Source organism: Dreissena polymorpha, chromosome 1, assembly GCF_020536995.1.
Source record: "Dreissena polymorpha isolate Duluth1 chromosome 1, UMN_Dpol_1.0, whole genome shotgun sequence".
Lineage (NCBI taxonomy): Eukaryota > Metazoa > Mollusca > Bivalvia > Myida > Dreissenidae > Dreissena > Dreissena polymorpha.
The window spans coordinates 7,554,251-7,578,382 of record NC_068355.1 but is presented as its reverse complement, the minus strand read 5'-3'; the positions used below and the strand labels follow the sequence as shown (position 1 = coordinate 7,578,382).

The 24,132-nt window shown below is 35.3% G+C and overlaps 1 protein-coding gene across 1 annotated transcript; it reads right to left on the bottom strand.

The window, feature by feature from the left end:
- Positions 1–713: 713 nt before the first annotated feature.
- On the bottom strand, positions 714–13,805 carry LOC127870166 (fatty acid-binding protein type 2-like). The gene is made up of 4 exons (XM_052412825.1): positions 13,637–13,805; positions 3,380–3,552; positions 1,926–2,027; positions 714–1,044 (listed from the first exon to the last, which is right to left on the bottom strand). The coding sequence occupies exons 1-4, from the start codon at positions 13,704–13,706 to the stop codon at positions 994–996; spliced, it is 396 nt and encodes a 131-aa protein (XP_052268785.1). The 5' UTR covers positions 13,707–13,805; the 3' UTR covers positions 714–993.
- Between the last annotated feature and the right edge of the window lie 10,327 nt (positions 13,806–24,132).

Genomic DNA, 24,132 nt, shown 5'->3' with positions numbered 1-24,132 from the left:
TGTAACGCATTAACCCATTTATGCCTATTGGACTCTCTCGTCCTTCTAAATTGGATAAATTTATTTCAAAATTAAGGGATGTCTAGTATATTTATTTCAATATTTAGAACATTTCTTACAAACATTCATTTAAGCAAATTGCGTAGACCCTGATGAGACGCCGCACTATGCGGCGTCTCATCTGGGTCAACGCTGTTTGCCAAGGCCTTTTTTCTAGACGCTAGGCATAAATGGGTTAAAACTCACATTTTTTTAACATCTTGCTCATAACATTTTTTCTTATTATATCAGGGCCGTGTTCGGAAATGTTTCACGTCCCTTGAAAAGCATGGCCTCTGAAAGGGTTGCGGGTGTTTTTTTCTCTTGTTTGAGTAAAACCTTGCTAATGCTATTTCATTCTATTGTTTGTCAAAATGAGATGAAACTTCCGAATTTTGGTTATGGTTAAACACGTGTGCATTTCGGATGTGGTCGACTTTGTCGACATTTTTTTCGGTTCATTTAAAAATATTACCGCCAGGGGGGGGGGGGGGGCGGCGGAATGGTTATTGGAAACATTGTGGTCACTCGAGAAGTAATCTGTGTGGTACAGTCATGGCACAATCATCGTGAAATTTAATTTATCATTAAAAGACGTATACGTAGACTTGTCTATAGGTGAGAGATTCATATACATCAATGTACATATATCAATGAAGATAACATGATCCAAACAAAGTAAATTTTAGTTTAATTTCCCTTCCACAAGAACAATTACTAAATGCAATGACTAGCGAGATAAAACATGTAGTAAACATTCGCAGATAAGATAAGCGCGTATTATTTATTTAACAAAAATGATTTCGAATCACTGCGCAAAACTCGGTCTCATTCAACTGCAGTTTCTCAAGCAAAGCATTAGTACGTTCCCGTGTATTACACTTCCGGATACAAATTAGTGAAAATTTATACTAAACGACAGTTCTCTGTTATGCCAGCTATCACTACAGCGTATTATGCTTTCTTGAAGTATACTGTAGCCGTGACGCCGCCCACTGTCATGGTCTGAAAGATAAAAAAAGAATAACCTCATGTTGAGATGTGACATACTGGTGACTTGAAAAATGTATACATTTGCGCGCATCACAATCAATCGATGTAACCCGGAGCTCCACATGAAAAAAGTCCAATATATATACAAAACGACGTGGACTCCTTTTATCTACCGATTGTAACATTAATCGGATAATTATAGTTAACATGCTGTGTGATCTCAAGGATAAAAGTGTCCGATTGATTGGAACCCCATAGTTTTTCTAAAATCTAGCCAAGCATTCGGTAACTGCACTAAGTATTCATCGTGCATTTGTTATCTTGAGGAGATAGCAAAAAAGGATATAGGCAAAGACATACAATTATGCACTAAATATTTTCACGAAATTCAATATAAAAAAAATCGAATCTCTTTATGTATTATTATTTTAACTGCTGCGTCTCTAAAAGTTATCTACCAAGCATTTCACGCATGAAAAAACTTTGAACTTGTTTAAAGTAATTCTATTAATCCAGGTAAATTCAAGCACGTGTTAAGGGATTAACCCATTTATGCCTAGTGGACTATCCGATCCTTCTGAATTGGATTAATTTATTTGAGAAATTAGGGATGTCTTGTATATTTATTTCTATATTTAGAATATTTCTTACAGAAATTTCTTTAAGCAAACAGTGCAGACCCGGATGAGACGCCGCATCATGCCTTTTTTCTAGACGCTAGGCATAAATGGGTTAATGAACAATCCCCATCTCCACCAACATCATAGAGTGTTCTTTCTTTTTTAAATATTTCCACCGTTATACTCGTTATACCAATGTGAGCGGTAGCCAATAATCGGAGCTATTAAATAAAAAAGTCCACATAACATCGTCTGGTAGTCATGGTCACGTACCGACACGAGCTGATCCCCCTTCACCTCTCGCGTGATCACTATGGTAACATCGCCTGCCTTCTGCGTCTCCACCATCCTCTCTCCTTCCATTGTCACTGTGCACTGTAGGGAATCAAAACAGTTGTGTTTCCAGCGTGGTATTCAGGTTTAATATACTATATCATATATAATAGAGGATTCGTACAAACTGCCATAGAGAATAATAGGTTAGTTTTGATTATAGATCAGGTTCATCATGCGAGGCTTAAAAACCAAAAAGCACGAGCCTTGGCGAGTGCTTTTTCGTTTTCGTGCGAAGAATTATGAACCTGGTATATAATCAACACTAATCTATCATTCTCTTTATACAGAGAAATTTAGACGAGTATGCACATGAAGCGTTAAGCCACCTAATTCTCGCTCTTCACACGTCCCAATATTTCACTGTTGTCTTTTATGTCAGTTTTATTAATGACCTCATAAGATATTTATGTAAATATTAATGGTTTGTAATCAAGTTCGGAATATATCACAATTAATTTCGGGAATATAGTATTCGACAATTAACCACTGTACACGTATTTATATGGATCTGTATGTATTTATACAAATGTTATAGTGATAATTCCTTTTTTTATATACTTGGAGCTATAGTCAGGTGAATGCATACCATCTTGACAACTAATTGAGCCTCGTTCTAAGAAAACTGGGCTTAATGCATGTGCGTAAAGTGCCGTCCCAGATTAGCCTGTGCAGTCCGCACAGGCTAATCAGAGACGACACTTTTCGCTTTATTGGATTTTTGCTAAGAAAAAACTTCATTTAAACAAAAAATGTCATAAAAACGGAAGGTAACGTCCCTGGTCAGTGCAGACTGCACAGGCTAATCTGGGACGACACATTACGCACATGCATAATGTTCAGTTTTCTCAGAACGCGACTCAGTTGAACATTATGTGCCGTTAACACTCACGGACTGTAAGTTCATTGTTTATTGAACAGCTCATATTATTATAAATATGAACACGATGAAAACAATCAATAAGGAATTACACATGGTTTACAATTTAATTCAACATATCGAAGCTTCAGCGTTAAACAAATGAATCGGATAAAGACAATACAAGCAGCCACCACAGGGGGAAAAGGGTAAGTCATTCAAATGTTTAGAAGAATAAGAAACAGAAGCATAATTCTTGTGTATAATTGGATACTTTGATTACAATGTCCGATTATTTCTGTATACGAGTACAATTAAATACCACAGCATGGCTATACTACGTTATTATATCAATACATGTGTTATATTGGCTCATATATTTTCGAAAACTTAATACATTCTTTTACGTTATGCGCAACGAATAAAAATAAACTATAGCACGTCCCGACTATTACATTATTATTTTTTTGTTAAGTTTTTAATAAAAGCGTTTATCCTTTACACATCGACACAGAGGAAGGCGATTTTTCTATACCTGGAGATCCTGGCCAGTGAGCGATTTGGTGCTGAACTCCTCGCCGACCTTGAATGTCGTGTCCTTGACCTTGTCGCTGACGGTGGTCTTCAGGCTCCAGTTGTCGCCGTCCTGGGTGATGTTCAGGGTCGGCTTGCTGTTTTTGGCAAGCTCCTTCAGGTTATCTGGCACGGCTGCAAACACATGGTTTAAATAGAGATTGATTTACCAGCGCAATACTTTCTTTACTAAATTGCTTTCAACTTGGCAAAGGCCGATGCTACTTTACTGCCATCGTGTTGCAATATGCAGCTATATGTTTACGCTTCAATGCATGTATTGAGTTGGATTGTCCGTTCATAAAAACCAATAACAAACATGTATATACAATGATAATTTATGCTTATCGGTAACTGTTGATAGGGAAAAAACAACAAAAGCTATAATACTGCTAATTTTACTCGCGTTCTGAGGAAACTGGGCATAATGCATTTGCGTAAAGTGTCGTCCCAGATTAGCCTGTGCAATCCACACAGACTTATCAGGGACGACACTTTCCGCCTAAATTGGATTTTTGCTAAGAAGAGACATCATTTAAACGAAAAATGTCATAAAAGCGGAAAGTGTCGTCCCTGATTAGCCTGTGCGGATTGCACAGGTTAATCTGGGACGACACTTTACGCACATGCATTATGCCCAGTTTGCTAAGAACACGACTCATTTATTTAAACTGAATCATTTTCCAGCTGTTTTATTGGTCTCAAACGAAGAAGCACGCGATCTGAAGTAGTCGGTGACAGTGTACCTGACATAAAACACAAATGTACACAAATTTTAGTTTTCAAATGCTAAAACGTTATCACAATAGCGAGCAGTAAACCATTTTCTGAATTATTGCTAGGGAGTAAGAAGGCCGAATAACATACCGACCGAACAGTAATCACTTTTTCCGATATGGGTCACTTTCAAGAGAAATGCAATACACATTATCCGAAATGGGTCACTTTCAAGAGAAATGGACACATTATCCGAAATGGGTCACTTTCAAGAGAAATGCAATATACATTATCCGAAATGGGTCACTTTCAAGAGAAATGCAATACACATTATCCGAAATGGATCACTTTCAAGAGAAATGCAATAATGTATGGAATTACATTCATTAGTCGGCGGAGAGCATACATTCTTAAGTAAATATTCACCGCGAGCCAGAAGGTCTATGACGGTCAGATGGGTAAGTTTAAGATATTGTAATATATGAAGTATTTACACGTGCGAATATTTACATAAGCTGTATTTAAAATAGCGTGTCGAAGAACAATGAACTATTTTGAGAAGGAATATGCATTTTGCTTAGTGATTAAATGATACCGACAGACCCAGGCGACAAACAGAAATCAGATGGTATCGTAAAACAAACAAAAATGTATCTATTATTTCAGGAAAGTGTCTACTACAACTTCTACTACTACTTCTACTTTTACTACTATTACTACTACTACTACTACTACTACTATTATTACTACTACTACTACTACTACTACTACTACTACTACTACTACTACTACTACTACTACTACTACTACTACTGCTACTACTACTACAACTACTACTTCTACTACTATTACGTCTACTACTACTTCTACTTATACTTCTACTACTATTACTATTATAACATCTACTACTGCTTCTTCTACTACTACTACAACTACTACAACAACAACAACTACTACTACTACTACTACTACAACTACTACAACAACAACAACTACTACTTCTACTTCTACTACTACTACTACTTCTACTACTACTACTACTACTACTACTACTACTACTACTACTACTACTACTTCTACTATTACTACTACTACTAATACTACTACGACGACTACTACTACTACTACTACTACTACTACTACTACTACTACTACTACTACTACTACTACTACTTCTACTACTACTACTACTACTACTACTACTACTACTATTACTGGAAAAACATTGTTTTAATGTGATTTTTAATGTAGAAGGAACCTTACAACTGGGTTGTACCTTGAACATCGCTGATAAAGCCTAAATTACGCTTAAGGATAGAGAAGTGCTTTTTAATGATTTAAATGTTGAACTTTATCTCATGACTCGTTTACCTAAGCCTACGTGGTTCTCAAACAAGTTTAAACAGAACTAAAAAAAACATCGTCAGACTGACAAGGGAAGGTACATAAATGAAAGAACACATGGTATAATCCAATGAAAACCAGACTAATGTCTATTCTCATAAGGGTTATAAGCGATACCCCTTTGTTAGTTTTTTTTGTTATCGGTACATGTGTTTTCACGTTCGTCATTTATCCTGTTATATCAAATCAGACCAATGGCTACTCATAAAAAACATAAAACCGTGTAGTTGAGAAAGTGTTATATTACAACCCAATTAAGGTAGAATTGAAGCTTGATTTATTTTTTAACATTTTATTTCACAATAGCGTTTTTTACCGCGACAAACGAGATCACACAGAAAATGTATATATTTTTTAACAAAATGTTAAGTGTTTTCATTGTACAACATTAAAGAAGTAAAGCTGCTTATCATTCTATGTTAATGCTTATTAAAATTAAATATGTTTAATCATTGGTTTCATAGTTAACCCATGTATGCCTTGTGGACTCTCCCATCCTTCTAAATTGGATCAATTTATTTCCAAAATTAGGGATGTCTAGTATATTTATTTCTATACTTTGAATATTTCTTACAGAAATTCCTTTAAGAAAACAGCGTAGACCCTGATGAGACGCGTCATGCCGCATCATGCGGCGCCTCATCTGGGTATACGCTGTTTGCCAAGGCCTTTTTTTTCTAGACGCTAGGCATAAAAAAGGTTAAACGTTTCACTAGATACTGAAACAAAACGTGTATAAGAGGACATTTTGTGTTCAAACATTCTTATAGCAGATATAAATCACCCCGCTTTTATTTTTTAGAATTTGTTTCGCTAAATAGGTTTACCTATGAAAATAGTGTGTCATTGTTTCTACATATGATTAAAATCTGCATGTGATTTCAGAACATGCTACTCATAGATATATAATACTGTCATGATAATACACACTATGAAAGAAACACATTAATTTTAAGGTGAATACAAACCAATGAATAATAATACAATTGTAATAAAATAAAACATTCATAAAATACATACTATTTTTTCAACATTTACTGCATAATGTTCATGAAAGTCATTCTGTATAAAAATGCATTGGATTCTTGAATTTGTATAACCACCAGTTGATGACCATTTTCCTGAGTGTCAAATGTTAATCAATAATCCATGTAGAATTTTCTAGAATTATTAAATTTACTAGTTATACATATGAATTGATACAATCCTATACTGACCAGCCGCTGTCATATATTGGGATAGGTTTTCGGCAGATGCATATTCCAAGATTCCAACTAGAGCGGCCATGCTATTGCGTTCCGAACAAAAATAAACTTCGAAATAAAAACTGTCAGCGGCAACTTACCAAAGGTAACATGCCGGTGAATCTGCGTGCTACCGAACGCTGTTAACCAAATAATGCCTAGCGTCTAGAAAAAAGGCCTTCGCAAACAGCGTAGACCCAAATGAAACGCCGCATGATGCGGCGTCTCATCAGGGTCTGTGCTGTTTGCTTAAAGGAATTTCTGTAATAAATATTCTAAATATTGAAATAAATATACTAGACATCCATAATTTTGGAAATAAATTAATCCAATTTAGAAGGATGGGAGAGTCCACTAGGCATAAATGGGTTAATGAGCGATTTTAGATGAACTGCGTACTTCTGTTGTATATTTCTGATCAGTACGGTGGGCAAGAAATACACCTTAGTTGCATACACGGTCATGTTAAACATTATTAGCAACCATTTTCTCTTTGAGCGTGTACATATGCAAACTCTATCACCCAACTTTTTGTATGACTAAACTTTGTGAATCATATCATATACTATTAAACGTCTGCTGGCTGTTATCACGTTTTTAAAAATTCACTATCGTCCATTTACTTTCAAGCTATCTCGACGAATTATTAGAAAATATTTGCATTGCTGTCATATCATGTTTTTATCGCAAAATATTATATACATATGCAGGTGGTTCCTAATAATTGTTGTTGCTAAATAGTGTGCTGAAAATTCTAAATGTTACTTTTTACATTTTATAATTATTGACAAAAGAGCTTGGTGTAGATGGAAATACTTTTTCTTTTTAATATGAAACCAACGGAATGATGAAATATCCTTCGCTATGTATTCTATAAACCCGTCAAACCGAGCAAGACAAGAAGCACCCAATCGGTGATCGACAAAACGAAAGAAACGTTCGTCAAGTTTATTTTATGTATTTAAATTGAAAAATTCCACATTTTATATTTAAAGTGTTATTGTATAAAACCCATTTATGCCCAGCGTCTAGAAATAAGGCCTTGGCAAACAGCGAAATCCCTAATGAGACGCCGCATGATGCGTCGTCTCATCAGGGTCTACGCTGTTTGCTTAAAGGACTGCGCTGTTTGCTTAATGGAATTTCTGTAAGAAACATTTTAAATATAGAAATTAATATACTAGACATCCCTAATTTTGGAAATAAATTGATCCGATTTAGAAGGATTTGAGATTTCACTAGAAATAAATGGGTTAATTGAAGGAAACTGTTAGGTAGAATTATACATTATGTGATGTTTATACTTAGTGATACGGCTTATCATATGAGCGATCCGAAAGTGAGTTTCAAGCCACATGCGGCAAGCTTAGCTCAAAACCAGCCTGGGCAATCGCACAGTCTAGTCAGGAGTTCCCCCGACCGTTAACGATACCATGAAACCTTGCGTGACTTTAAAGCGGATAGGGAGCTCCAGACCAGACTGTTAGATTGCAAAGGCTTGCTGGAGCTACGCTGGTCGCAAATTGCATGAGCACCGTTTTCAACTAACACCGCTTATGTCATTTCATATCGCGACAATCGCTTTGTACACCTCTGATAGATTCCATTTTGTATACGAAAAATAATTTGTATTGGCTATTGCTTTTACAAATCTACATTATTGAGTGAATCACGACATTGTTTACAATCATAACAATCACATATGTTTTTTTTCTAGTTTCCTTTATTAAAAATCCACAGTTCTTTTTCTAAACAACAACGTCATGTAAAAATTCAAATGAATATATCATTTGATCGAAAAACTATAGAGCGCAAGTCAATCGCGCAAAATGTTTATTTTAATTAATGTTGAATATTCACACATACAACATGTATACATTTTGGGATTATCTATTAAAATGTTTACACCAATTACACACGCCGTGATTTAATGTTAACTGTAACTAAACTTTAAAGAGAAAACACAAACACTTTTATACAAAATGAAAGTTCATGATATTCTTGCTATTTAATTCTTATACGAGAATTAAAACGTAATATCAATCAATCATTGTTTTCAATTGATTTTTTTTTTCTTACATTAATATAAGTCTGCATGTCCTGAAATATGACAGTAAGAATTCACCATACACCATTTTCTAATTAATTGCTCAGTTCAATGGATGTTAGTTACCTATATGACCGCACAGTAATCACTTAGTTCGCAGATGTTAGTAACCTATATGACCGCACAGTAAACACTTAGTTCGCAGAAGGTCACATATCGTATCAATCCACCACTGTATATACAAAAAATTATCACGATATATTACATACATTCTTAAGTAATTGAATCGTGTTCTGAGAAAACTTGGCATAATGCATGTGCGTAAAGTGCCATCCCAGATAAGCCTGTGCAGTTCGCACAGGCTAATCAGGGACGACACTTTCCGCATTTACGACATTGTTCGTCTCTTCTTAGCAAAAATCCAATTTAGGCGGAAAGTGTCGTCCCTGATTAGCCTGTGCGGACTGCACAGGCTAATCTGGGACGACACTTTACGCACATGCAGTAAGCCCAGTACGACAAGATAGGGAGATGCGACATATGTAACAATTACAAGTTGACATCAGCTGTATTTCAATAAAACAAAGATGTTATATGAAACGTGTTGTTTAACCTACATACCTACGCCGCCAGTATCGAAGCATTCTACAGACATAACTCAAGATATAGGGATGAAGCGATATAAGGATTATATCATATTATGCTGCCCTTTAATGCTTTGACCTTGATTTTATACTGTATAGTTGTACTTCAGTGCTTCTTCTGCCTCTTTACCAGTCTCATTGTCGTATTGGCTTAACCTGTTATAGCAACCTTACATTGATATTTTCATATAGACACCATTAACACTGACATAATGCAAGCGTGTCCCTATCAAAACGTCTACCTGCCAGTCAGGTCTATCAGCAATGATAGAAGGTACTGATTTGTTAATGAGGTCAACAAATAACAATTGGTTAACAATTATTAACAAACATATGCCAGAAATACACAAATGCGAAAAAATAAAAATGGAGTTGGACTTATACACGTATTTAAAGAACTGAATTAACGTTGCTTGAATAATTCATTTAATTGAAAACTATTAATTAAATTTTATAAAATATAAATGGGAAAAACTAAGATCCCTTACGTGTATATATAACATGAGCAAATAATTGCTTGTCCTGATGACATTCTTTATTTTTTGTGTATGAAAATGGTAGGGTTTTGTTTAAAGGCTAATAATTAAATAAAAACATCACTTGAAACGCTTTAAGTGAATAACCCACACGCAAAGACAAGTATATACAATCCATACAAATGTAGGTATTTTGTTCAGGATCATGTACTTACTTATTTACCAAAATAATATATTCAGATACCAGCATTTTAAGGAAAGTTTGGAAATAAATGTTCACAAGACTTTACTATAACCATATTAGGAAAACTGTCCCCTGGCGGACATTTTTTGACGGACAGTAACTATTTTCCAACTCGACCTAGATCATAAGAACACATCGTCTGACGATGTTTCATGATGATTTGGCAAACAGTGTGACTTCTAGAGTGCTCACAAGATTTCACTATAGCCTTATCAACAAACTGGGCCACCATTGGAGGCCATGTTTTTCAACGGACCGGAACCATTTTTGAACACGGTAGAGATATTTCTGAGACTGAGCAAGCTTCATGATAATGAGGAAAAACATGTCACTTATTAAGTTATGTACTTCGCATCGAAACTAAAATAGCTATGTATCTTATAAATCATCCTTTTTAATTCAATAAAGTGACGTTCCTAAATTTCAGAATAGAAGTCTGTAAAGAAAGGATGCTTTTCTCGTATCCAAAGACGGCTTTGTTTTTTTTAACCTAAAATCTTAATTAAATGAAGACAAAAGTGTCAGCCATTTACCATAACCCATTTATGCATAGCGTCTAGAAAAAGGCATTGGCAAACAGCGTAGACCCAGATGAGACGCCGCATCATGTGGCGTCTCATCAGGGTCTGCGCTGTTAGCTTAAAGGAATTTCTGGAAGAAATATTCTAAATATAGAAATAAGTATACTAGACATCCCTAATTTTGGACATAAATTGAATTAAGAAGGATGGGAGAATCAACCAGGCATACATGAGTTAAAGTACACAAAAGTGTCAGCCATTTATCTTATTTAGTCCTTAGCTCAAGTATGGCCTACGGTATCAGCTCATTTTCAAAAGGCGACTGAGCGACGTACATATCGCGCCCGTATATCACCAGACGTTTGATAATGATACGATTGATATTTTATCAATGAAACTCGAAATTCGAACGCATGCTTCCCGTCTCACGCTCCTGTTACATCGTGTCACTAAACTTTGGCACAAGGTCACACGTATCCGCACCAAAGTCCATGGCTCAAGTATTGATAACGAGACATTTGCGATACATCGTGTACAGTTTGCCTGTGAAATTATCAGTCGCGTTCTGATAAAACTGTGCTTAATGCATGTGCGTAATGTGTCGTCCCAGATTAGCCTATGCAGTCCACACTGGCTAATCAGGGACGACACTTTCCGCTGTTATGACATTTTTCGTTTAAATGAATTATGTTCTTAGCAAAAAAACAATATAGGCGAAAAGTGTCGTCCCTGATTAGCCTGTGCGGACTGCACGGGCTTATCTGGGATGACACTTAACGCACATGCATTATGCCAAGTTTTCTCAGAACAAGGCTCATATTTCTGTTTCGTTTTTATATCAGCACATTGGATTTTATAATTCAATTTGTATGAGTTAATTTCAAATACAAATCACACAATAGATGTTTGGTCTATACATGATTTTGATATGACAAATCCAAGATCGATTGAATAAAATGTATGGGTTTTTTTTCGCATCGCATCAGTAGTATTTCTATTGCATCCAAATACATGTGTTGGGAATGTTGGTAAAAGAGAGACTATGTATATGTTTGTCTTAAGCTGCCTAATATTGTAACTTTGGTATAAATTGACCGACCCAATCATTGCATTAAACGAATTATCCATTGTATTCCTATTTCGCGTTCGTTTAGTCTATGAATATTTTAGTTAGTATCAGGATAGAGAATTATTGAACTGTTTTTACCTTCCGATTTTACCACATGGCAGTTTTATTAAAAACTGAAAAGCGCAAGAACATTTTTATTTACAGTAACCATAAGTGTTTGTTGTATAACACTTATCATGTACATGCACAATTTTTAAGGTTATGATATTTCATAGAATGATTTTGGTTTATGAGTAAATAATTTCAAGTTAGAAATCAATATACGGGTATACACTGTTGTATTGATGGACAATTACGCACAATAAATATGTATTTATATTATTTTCAAATACATATATAACAAAATGGCCATGTAGCATGTTTAAAACTTAATCATCAGGTATAATTGTTGCAATGTATAGGTAATTTTGATGGCAGTAAGAGTCTAAAAATTCATCAAAAATATGCTGACATGTAATCGCCAGATGTATTTCATATCAAGGCATGTACATGTGCTTTACAAGATCCACAACATTCGGTAGGAACTATTGTTTGAAATTGATTTTCTATTCAGACCGACCCTGTCAACTAAACGTACGTTGAAAATGCTGATAAGGCCTAAAATACGGTAGGTGCATGGGAAAAGTATAAGAGAAGTAGTGTAAATCAAATTACTCGTCGAACGTTATCTCTTGATTGGTTTGGTTAAGATCACGTTTAACGCAATTCAAAAGGAATATCTCTATCTGCCTGGCAAGGGCATGATCGTTAATGAAAAATATGGTGCAAAGCAAGGACGTCCACAACAAATTCAACATTTGCTAAGGTTATCATTATAAAAGTGATGATTTTGTTCTTTTGAACTGAAAAACAATTCGTGTCCACGTTAATTGTTAATCCTTGCAGAACCACATCTAATAGAATGCAATGCATGGTACATGGTCAATCTTTACAATGTATCCATACAACACGCGTTTTATTTACAAATTTAAATAATTCATGTATAGCAACCCAGTTTACAAAGAATTTCATATAACATTTCTTTACAATCATATCGAAAAAAAAACCCAGATACAACTGAATATGATTATGCTAAGCTGCCTGTGCGTAAAATGTCGTCCCAGATTAGTCTGTGCAGTCCGCCTAAACTTGATTTTCGGTAAGGAGGGACTTCCTTGAAACTAAAAATACCATTTAAGCGGATTGTGTCGTCCCTTATTAGCCCGTGCGAACTGCACAGGCTAATCTGGGACGACACTTAACGCACATGCATTAAGCCCAGTTTCTCAAAACTCGGCTCAAATATTCTGATTAAATAGATGAATACGTCGCGGGTTACGGCTAATTATATTACAGTTTTGTGAACTTGACTTTTGGAATTAAGTATGTGTGTCCTTGTTTCTATATGAGCTATTTTATCATTTAATGTATACCATGCGACAGGACGACTATACTTATGAACTTCTGCACAATCATTATTATAACCACTGTTCCTACTAGAAACCAAATATAGTCATGCTATATCATTTATGATTATCAAACATGCGTATGCAATTCTGTGAATATTCTATAAGAATTAATTCAAATGGAAATTAAGTAATCACGAATGTGCATTTTATTCACAATTAAATGTAGCATTTTAATTCAAGTTTTTCTGATTAAGAATGCGTCAAATAGACGTGCATGGTCCTGTATATTTTGTGCCACTAGTTGATCAATCAGTTCCCGAGAAAGCATTATTTATTAACATTTACCACTTATAACACTTATTATTTAATATAGGCCGGTTTATATAATCTCATATGTGCACTGACCTGTCGCCGTCATGTATGCGTCTAAGTTTTCGGCAGAGACATAGTCCCAGGTTCCAACTAGAGAGGCCATGTTAATGCTTTCCGTTCAAAAAATGAACTCCGAAATGAAAACTGTCGGCGACAACTTCCCAAACAAAAGTGATTTTGATAAACACACGCAGGAAGATAGACGCGCTATCAAACGCTGTTCTTAAGCGGATAAAGCTATCCCGCGTATCGCCGTCGCATATCTATCATGCGGCGTTTGTTGAGTAAAAAATACAATCTACTTTACTCGGTCTTTGTTAATATGATAAGTGGCCGTTAAAAGTGGTCATGGAACTTTAAGAAATGAAAACGTCATGTACCCATCTGTACGCTTTAAACAATGCGATTTGTATATATTACATAAATGTAAAGTATGTCTCAGGGCTGCTGGTTGTAGTAACTCATCTAAAAATGTATATACATGTATTTACTTGCATATTATTTCGAAAGGCCTTGGCAAACAGCGTAGACCCAGATGAGACGGCGCATGATGCGGCGACTCATCAGGGTCTGCGCTGTTTGCTTAAAGAAATTTCTGTAAGATATATTCTAAATATAGAAATAAATATACTAGACATCCCTAATTTTGGAAATAAATTGATCCAATTTGTTGATCTAAATAACTAGTATGTTTAACAGAAAGTTGGCTTATTTTATGTTGCATTATTCAAATATAAGAGGAGCGTTCTAAAAAAACAACATTTGCTGGATACTGTACGAAAAATCGTCCTTATTTAATATCGTAGAAACTAGATGATTAAAGGTTTGTGTGTATCCTATACAATATCTAATAATTGAAAGAAAACACACTCGACATAACTTGAAGCTTGCTAATTTGATGAAACGCCTATTTATATAATTATATTCAATGGTGTTGTACAAAACATATAAATATACATGCAATTGATAACAATAAGAGTGATTGATACTTTTATACAGCTTTAATTAAAGGATTAATATTCTAAAAATGTGTGATATAAATAAAAATGCTGTAAGACACTTAAGCAATAAAACAATACAGGCTACGATATTAAAACACAGGAAAAATAAAATATTATGTAACTCGACAATGTCAAGTGAATAAAGGACAGTGTATTCTCATGTATATAAATTAACTCCCATCCGGTAACTGAATATATACCAATTGATATTTCAAGTGCAATTTAATCAGAGATATGGCGGTTATTGATAGAAACTTCCCGCCAGGCATGTGATGTTGATACCTAGCGATAGCCCTTATCGGGTGAGCACATTTTACTAAATATGACACAAGTATCCGTGTACATGGTTTTATAAATTATCACTCTAAGTATAAATGTTAAACATCCATTCTTAAAGACACACAGCTTGAAATGAAAGTAAATTTAAGTATAAATAAGAAACATATTCTATCTTTGCCAATTAGAATATATCTGATGAATACAAGGTAGAAATCCGTCTTTTTGCGCTTTAAAACTTAAAAATAATCGCGTTTGACGAAATGGACGTATACGTATAGAAATCCTACTTTCGGTTTTGAAATTAAAAAAAATACTTGCTAACAAGGCTATATATTTAACTTTATCTATGCCAATTAATATATGGGGGGGGGGGGTTACACGGTAGAAATCCGTCTTTTTTGTGCTTTAAAACTTACAAATAATCGCGTTTTTCGAAATGGGCGTATGCGTATAGAAATCCTACGTTCGGTTTAAAAAAACTTGCTTATTAGGCCATAGATTTAATGACAATTTTGCACACTTTCAAATTGCATCTATATGTATTGATTAACATGTATTTCATTTCAAGGTGTGTGGCTTTAAAGAGACACGTCAGCCGGTTCCCAAAATGGTTTCTTTTTTTGCATCTTATATTTAAGCATCCCTTGAAGATAAGAAGGCCACAAAAAGCATTATTTAGAAATATATAATAAAAAATATACGGTTAGCGCGATAAAAAATAAACTTATAAACTTGTTATATTTCTAAATGCAAGTTGATGGTATTTCATGGCATCTTAACCGGGTGCGTATACAACGAATCGACGCCAGGTTTTCCGCATAAAACACAATTTGTGTCATGTATTACTAGTACTAAATCTGAAACAGTATCGACCGATTAAACGCCATATAGGCGTTATTTCACAAAATATAAAAACATGCGTATAAATGATAACAGAAAATATTTCAACTTTCTGTTTATTTCTTCATCTAGTTTCAATACTGTATGCGTTATCATACAAGAAAATAAAACAATATTCAATTCAAAATTCAACGAAACATACTTTCGTTTACAATACACGTTTCATGTGGGATTCGACTCACGCCAACATAAATCCAGCAACACATTACAGTGAGAATTTATAGCAGTGTGGGTCATTTATCAACCGTTCGTCTGCGCATAGCCGTTCTTCGTCCATTAATAATTACTATTACTCATTTTACCAATAGTTTCATGATGCCAGAATATTTTATGTATCAATTACAATAAGTTTGCGTATTACTCATGTGTAGAAAATCTTTATTGTGAATCATGCCAAAAGTAATTAAAGGGATCTTTTCACGCTTTGGTAAATTGACAAAATTGAAAAAAGTTGTTTCAGATTCGTAAGTTTTCGTTTTAGTTATGATATTTGTGAGGAAACAGTAATACTGAACATTAACCATGCTCTAATATAGCCATTATATGCATCTTTTGACGATTTTAAAACCTAAAAATTATAAAGCGTTGCAACGCGAAACGATTGAATAATTTGGAGAGTTCTGTTTTTGTCGTTAAATTTTGTGAAACTACGAAGATTGCTTATATAAGGTATAAAATACGTCATGAATGTGTACTCGGCGGAATAGCTCAGTAGGCTAAAGCGTTTTTACTTCAGGACTCTGGCAGGACTCCAGGGGTTACTAGTTCGAAACCTGCTCCGGGCAATGTTCTTTTCCTTTTTTTATTTTTTTTCTTGATTTTTTACTGGAGCTTTTACGATCCAATGTTTACATTTATCAATATAAAGCATTTAATGAATAAGTTAAAAAAAATGCCAAAATCTTTGAAAAGGCCCCTTTAATATGTATTGGAGACCCTGTATTTGACTTATGGTTTAATCTAACAGGTTAAGATTTTGGGTACCCATGGACTTAAATAAAAAAAAGTAAATAGGAACATGACCAAGACAATTTACATATATTTAGGTCCAACAGTCAGACCCATGTGAGCATTTAAGATGTTCAAATCGCGACTACAATGTTTTGTAACATGAACTAGCAGCACTCGAAATATGCATGTTTTATGTTCAAATGTCATTGACAAAAGGTCAACAGCAATTCATCTTATTAGTGTTCAACGAGACGGACTCGAAGTAAGTACAATTTGAATCTGCAATAGACTGTAGACTTTAATTGGTGATACTTAACAGGGCATACATTCTCGTACTATCAATATTGAACGTAAATGAATATGAACATTAATTGCAAACAAGTTGCCAGCCGCCTGTCTGTACATACTTAGGTTATTGTTCTCATATTGCTAAACAACAAGTTCGTTCACAGGATTCGTACGTTTACATTTAATCAAGTCGCTTTGAAATGCAATTGTTTTGATTGTTGATTCATATTTGCATATTTAAAACTGCACCCTTATCTGGACATATTAGTCGCGTCGTCCGCAATAGGCAACCATCATACAATAGCCATCGCATCCGCGCGGACTGTTCAGTAGACCTTATAGCGGACACACTAGTTTATTAAAGGGATCTTTTCACGCTTTGGTAAATTGACAAAATTGAAAAAAGTTGTTTCATATCCGCAAATTTTCGTTTTAGTTTTGATATTTGTGAGGAAACAGTAATACTGAACATTTACCATGCTCTAATATAGCCATTATATGCATCTTTTGACGATTTTAAAACCTAAAAATTATAAAGCGTTGCAACGCGAAACGATTGAATAATTTGGAGAGTTCTGTTTTTGTCGTTAAATTTTGTTAAACTACGAAGATTGCTTATATAAGGTATAAAATACGTCAAGAATGTGTACTCGGCGGAATAGCTCAGTAGGCTAAAGCGTTTTTACTTCAGGACTCTGGCAGGACTCCAGGGGTCACTGGTTCGAAACCTGCTCCGGGCAATGTTCTTTTCCTTTTTTTAATTTTATTCTTGATTTTTTACTGGTGCTTTTACGATCCAGTGATTACATTTATCAATATAAAGCATTTAATGAATAAGTTAAAAAATGCCAAAATCTGTGAAAAGGCCCCTTTAACAGATTGCGCAATTAAGAGACTTTACAGCGGACACCGCAGTTTCTGACCAGACTGCGCAATTAAGATACTTAATAGCAGACACCGCAGTTTCTGACCAGACAGCACAATTAAAAGACTTTACAGCGGACACCGAAGTGTCATACCAGAATGCACAATTAAGAGACTTTATAGCGGACACCACAGTTTCTGACCAGACTGCGCAATTAAGAGACTTCATGGCGTACACCGCAGTTTCTTACCAGATTTCGCAATTAAGAGACTTTATAGCGGACAATGCAATATCTGACCAGACTGCGCAATTAAGAGACTTTATAACGGACAATGCAGTTTCTGACCAGACTGCGCAATTAAGAGACTTTATAGCGGACACCGCAGTTTCTGACCACACTGCGCAATTAAGAGACTTTAAAGCGGACACTGCAGTTTCTGACCAGACTGCGCAATTGAGAGACTTTATAGCGTACACCGCAGTTTCTTATCATAATGCGCAATTAAGAGACTTTATAACGGATACCGCAGTTTCTTACCACACTGCACAATTAAGAGACTTTAAACCGGACACCGTAGTTTCTGAACAGACTGCGCAATTAAGAGATTTTATAGCGGACACCACAGTTTCTAATCACACTGCACAATTAAGAGACTTTTTAGCGGACACCGCAGTTTCTGACCACACTGGCCTGGAGGCACGCTCGCCGCATGTGGCATAAAATCGATTTTCGCATAACGCGGCTCAAATTTTGATTTAAAAGAATATAACAATCGCATATATGTTTGTGCATTCTTTACACGTCACTGTGTCTGCTACAAATGTATGGCTGCATTGTTCGCAGTGCAAAAGGTTTCACGGCTACTTCAAATAGTTAAGGGAAGCCGACAATAACGTAAACATAAGCTTCGGTTTGTCTGTATCTGTGCTCTACTTCCCGTTTATTTAAATGTTTCTATGTCAAAGAGCGTGGTGTTGTTTATAGAATTTAGTAGAGCAGATTTAAGTTAAAAAAAATTCAATATTACGGTTTGCAAAACGCCTCTTTTAATTCGAACGAAATTGAATGAAGAATTTTTTTCTGTTTTATTAACATGAATGAGCAACATTTAACATCGCATGAGTTTAGGATTGTTTGTATAAATAATAAACACAAAGTGCGCGCACTGCGACATTAATGTAAACCATGTACTTTTTAAAGGTGAAGATATATATTGATATCGAATTAAACTGAGTCTTTGTTATCCGCACGTGGAGAAGAATGTACGCGATTTCAATCTCGGATTTTTGTGTGTTCGCGTGTTCCAAACAATACAAATATAGTAAGTCTGCATAAGTAAAATTGTGACTTTAAAAGCGAACTACCGGTATGCAGCATTTTCTGAAATATTGCCCGGATCAGAGAAGGTCAGTAAACTATCTGAACTCACGGCAATACCATAGTTCGCAGTGAGTCACTTTCCCAATGGTGTGAATGTGCAAGTGATTAGCCTGTGATTAGCAACAATTCTCAAGTTTCTTTATTTATCGCGTACCAGATGCATCATTACACGGACTGACCCATGTTGATATCATTATCTAAGCGGTTTGCAGAACATCGAAATTGTTGCTGGGAAAGAGGCATTTCTTTAATTAGAGCAAAGTGATGTCCGGATCGCTGCATTTCTTCATTCTCTATAACGTCCCCCTCCCCCATCCCCCCCCCCCACACACACACACCTATCCCACGTGCATCATCAGTTCGGTTCATCATACCGGTATAGTTGGATTAAACAGGACTACTATATTCGAAAAATTATTCTCTCTATGTCTTATACGATCTATTCTCGATCCAACTCGAACATATGAGTCGTGTTCAGAGAAATCTGGGCATAATACATGTGCGTAAAGTGTCGTCCCAGATTGGCCTGTGCAGTCCGCACAGGCTAATCAGGGACGACACTTTCCCCTTTTATGACATTTTCCGTTAAAATGAAATCTCTTCTTAGCGCAAAAATCCAATTTAGGCGGAAAGTGTCGTCCCTGATTAGCCTGTGCAGACTGCACAGACCAATCAGGAACAACACTTTACTCACATGCATTATGCCCAGTTTTCTCAGAACGCGACTCAAATACTTTTTTCTTCTCATTCCTATATGATGAACCCTTTTGGAGAGTTTTATGATAATACCATTGATGGGAACAAATAAGGATATTCGAAAGCCGTTTGAAAATTTGACTCCAAAATAATGAATCGAATATATGATGTTAATGCAAATCAACTTCCAAAGGTTGTATAAGTACAAGGTTAACTTGTCAATATAATGAAGGAGTGCATGTTCGGGCTGTCAAACTAACGTAGAAACCATTATTCGGCTTGTCGAAATTACGTAGGAACGAACGTCTGGGTTGTGAAAACAACTAACAACTGTGTCAAATTTAGCGTAGGAACTATTGTTTGTTAGAACGAATATCCGGGATTCCCAGCATGCACAAGCCGTATTTAGATATCGTAATTATTTGACCGACAACGCCTTTGATACAATAATGTGTTAATATGCGGTTTTACTCATCAACGTAGCCGTCAGTCTGTTCTCCTTTCGTCTATCGATATTTTAAAAATATAACATGGCATATTGTATATTAGTAATAATTTGCATCTTATGCTCCCGAAAGTTTTTGTGAGTTAGTTCAAACGGATCCCCGTTCAATGAGCCTATTGCAAGACTGACTACAAAGATACCACATAGAAGATCGCATAAAAATATTTTTTTTAATTGGTATTACCTTAATTCCTAACTTGAGATTGCGGTCACCTGAAAACAACGGTCATCTGCGTACAGCGGTAAGTTTAGACCCCCCACCCCTCCTAACGAAAATCATATTGTATTTCACCAGAGTGTAACGGCCACCTGGCTTTAGCGTCCAACAACAAGTATATTAATCGGAAAGCCAGTTTCACCTGTGCACAGCGGTCACGAGGCAATCATTGCAAGGGACAAAAAGTAAACACTCAATTTAATATGGGTTATTGCCTCTTACCTCTGACGTCATAGGGTAATGTGCGTGCATGTGTTGTGGATAAAGAATCTGATTGAGATAAATGCCTTTACTATGATAAGTGTTAGAAACCAAATAAAAGGGTGTTGAGTTTTTTTCCTAGGATAATTATGTGGGAAATCTTGCAAAACATATGTCAGAGTATTAACAAGTTTCAAGTAATTTTCGCTTATTAAATGACCGTTTATTAGCAAAAACAACCTTTACGTAATAATTACATATCTAAATATGGATTTTATAGTAATATATTCTGATCATTCTTTACATGATATTTCTAGCGTACACGTCAATTGTTTGCAATCTGAATAATAAATCAAGGAATAACTATAAACGCAAGTTCTTCGCGTTAGATGAGCGAGTTAAGTGTGTGAAACAGTTGCAGCAGGAAAAATTCGCACGTGTTTGCAAGTGAATTATATGTTGGACGAGTGCAGATTGTGCTTAAAAGTAAGCATGCATTAAAAGGACCGTCCAACAAATTTCACGTTTTGGTAAATTGACAAAAAATTTAAAAAGTTGTTTCAGATTCGCAAATTTTCGTTAAAGTTATTAAATTTTTGAGGAAATAGTAATACTGACCATTTACCATGCTCTTAAATATCCATTATATGCATCTTTTAATGATTTTAAAACCTGAAAATTATAAAGCGTCGTGCGACGCGAAACGATTGAATTATTTGGAAAGTTCTGTTGTTGTCGTTTTATTTTGGGATACTACGAGGATTGCTTATATAGGTAAAAAATACATACCATACAGTAAGCATAGACCAGGATGGTCGCGTTGTCGTTGTTGCGGGAGACTTTTTACCCCAGGACGCCAGGGGTCAGTGGTTCGAGCCCTGTTGAGGGTTACTTTTTTCCTTTCTTTAAATTGTATTATTGTTTTTACTGGAGATTTTTAGTTCAAATGTTTAAATATATCAATATAAATCATTTAATGACAAGATTCAATACATGCCAAAATCTGTTGGACGGCCCCTTTTTTTAGGGGTGCGAATCGAATGGGAATATGATTTTAAAGCATCCGAACTTTGACACAGAAAACAGTGGATTGAACGATCTACTTTAAAATTATATCACATAGGCTATGACTCGTATGGTCAATATTAATAGACTCATGATTCAAGAAACAGCAAGTACGTTTGTCGGTGAGATCGTCAAACGGACTGATCGTGATCGTAAATAAAAAATATCGATCAATGATCCTAAATAGGACTGGAGGGTTTACTGAGTGAATAAAAGGCCGATTTTAACCACTGTATTATGGCTCATAAATTCATAATTTTAGCGATAGGTTTTTCATTTAAATCATTTTATAAACTATACATTTGTAATATTCATTAGAAATAATATTAGTTATTATACTTTTTTAAGCAATGCGCCCTTGTTTATATTGCATTGTGTTCAAACGACTGGATAACCTGTTCATAATACATAGCCCATTTAATTACTTTTATATTATATACTTTCAAATATAAAAATGATATTAAAGTCGCGATTTCATTTAATGATTGATCGTTATTGTACATAGTAATTAAAATTTCCAAGACATAGATCCTTTGTGCATTTGTTTCAATTTATATCGTTAAACGTAGTTCTCTTTAGAAAAGGAACGCGTTTGCTTCGTCAGACGGATTTGTATGTTCATAACCTTAAAACTGTATTCACTGTTTCGACAAAAGGTGTGTGCCATTTATTTTCTATAACCTGATAACACTTTATCAGGTTATCAGTAATTTTCCGAATGGCGGCAAAAATCTACATTTATCTGGCCTGTCAACGCTACGCGACAATGATTATTCATAAATAAAATACGTACACAGCTTTTCCGACCAATTCTCTTGTAATAACATCCCACCCACTGACGTGTGGCAATTGTAAAACGTATCATAACCAAAGTCCATTTGATATGTATCGATAAGCAGGCAGTTGTCTATAACGTGGGAAAATGCATATATTACTTGGATTGTGTTACTAAAAACGTTGAATTTTATTACTAGAAACTATTACTGATTTTTTTCGTGGGTAATACAGGACTCCTTGCATAGCGGTGTACTGTAGTTTTTAGCAGTATTGCAATCGGGTGCAAAAATATGTTGGGCATCATGTTTTAACAGAAACGAAGCCCCATATTTAAAAAAAAAACTCGTTGAGAACATGTTATGCATGACGAAAATCATACTAGCCTTATCATGTTAAAATGAAGACATATTACGCACAAGAACAGATTCAAGTTTAAATACGACCAGAAACACATCCTTGCTAATATGACGCACTTCCATTGCTTAATCTATTTATGCCTAGTGGACTCTCCCATCCTTCTACATTAGATCAATTTATTTCCAAAATTAGGGATGTCTATTATATTTATTTCTATATTTAGAATATTTCTTACATAAATTTCTTTAGCAAACAGCGCAGACTCTGATGAGACGCCGCATCATGCGGCGTCTCATCTGGGTGTACGATGTTGGCCAAGGCCTTTTTTCTAGACGCAATGCATAAATGGGTTAATTGTTAAGTTTATATTATATTAATTACACTTTGCATAACCCTCGGATTTAGGCTCATGGTATTTTATTTCAATATATTTCAAGTATTTAATATTTAATTACACAAATTTGTGTGTTATTATGAAATGTTCAGACAATTTTTACGACAAAACAGGTTTGGTAGTTATCTTCTGTAAATAAGCTGACATATGGAATACTTGAAGTATTCTGGACTAGATGTATTTAATATCAAGTGCGAACACTTGTTCAGGCTTATAAAGACACGTACCATGGTAATAACATGTTCCTCGATCGAACATATATTGTTTGCACGTGATTGTGTAATTTTTAATTAAGAGGAAACCTGTCAGCCCAGATATTACGTCGGGAAATACTGGTACAGCCTCAATCACAATAAAGTGTAACACATATATGAGTCGCGTTTTGAGAAAATTGGGCTTAATGCATGTGCGTAAAGTGTCATCCCAGATTAGCCTGTGCAGTCCGCACAGGCTAATCAGGGACAACACTTTCCGCCTAAACTTGATTTTCGGTAAGGAGGGACTTCCTTGAAGTTAGCAATACCATAAAAGCGAAAAGTGTCGTCCCTGATTAGCTTGTGCGGACTGCACAGGCTAATCTGTGACGACACTTTAAGCACATGCATTATGCCCAGTTTTGTCAGAACGCGTCTTATATTTGAATACAAAATGT

What these genes read in the sequence shown, in the direction of transcription:
- LOC127870166 (XM_052412825.1), bottom strand. Translation starts at nt 13,706, where the DNA reads ATGGCCTCTCTAGTTGGAACCTGGGACTATGTCTCTGCCGAAAACTTA. An exon ending in CGCATACATGACGGCGACAG is followed by an intron (nt 3,553 to 13,636) that starts GTCAGTGCACAT and finishes ATGTGTTTGCAG; the next exon opens with CCGTGCCAGATAACCTGAAG. An exon ending in TCACTGGCCAGGATCTCCAG is followed by an intron (nt 2,028 to 3,379) that starts GTATAGAAAAAT and finishes GATTCCCTACAG; the next exon opens with TGCACAGTGACAATGGAAGG.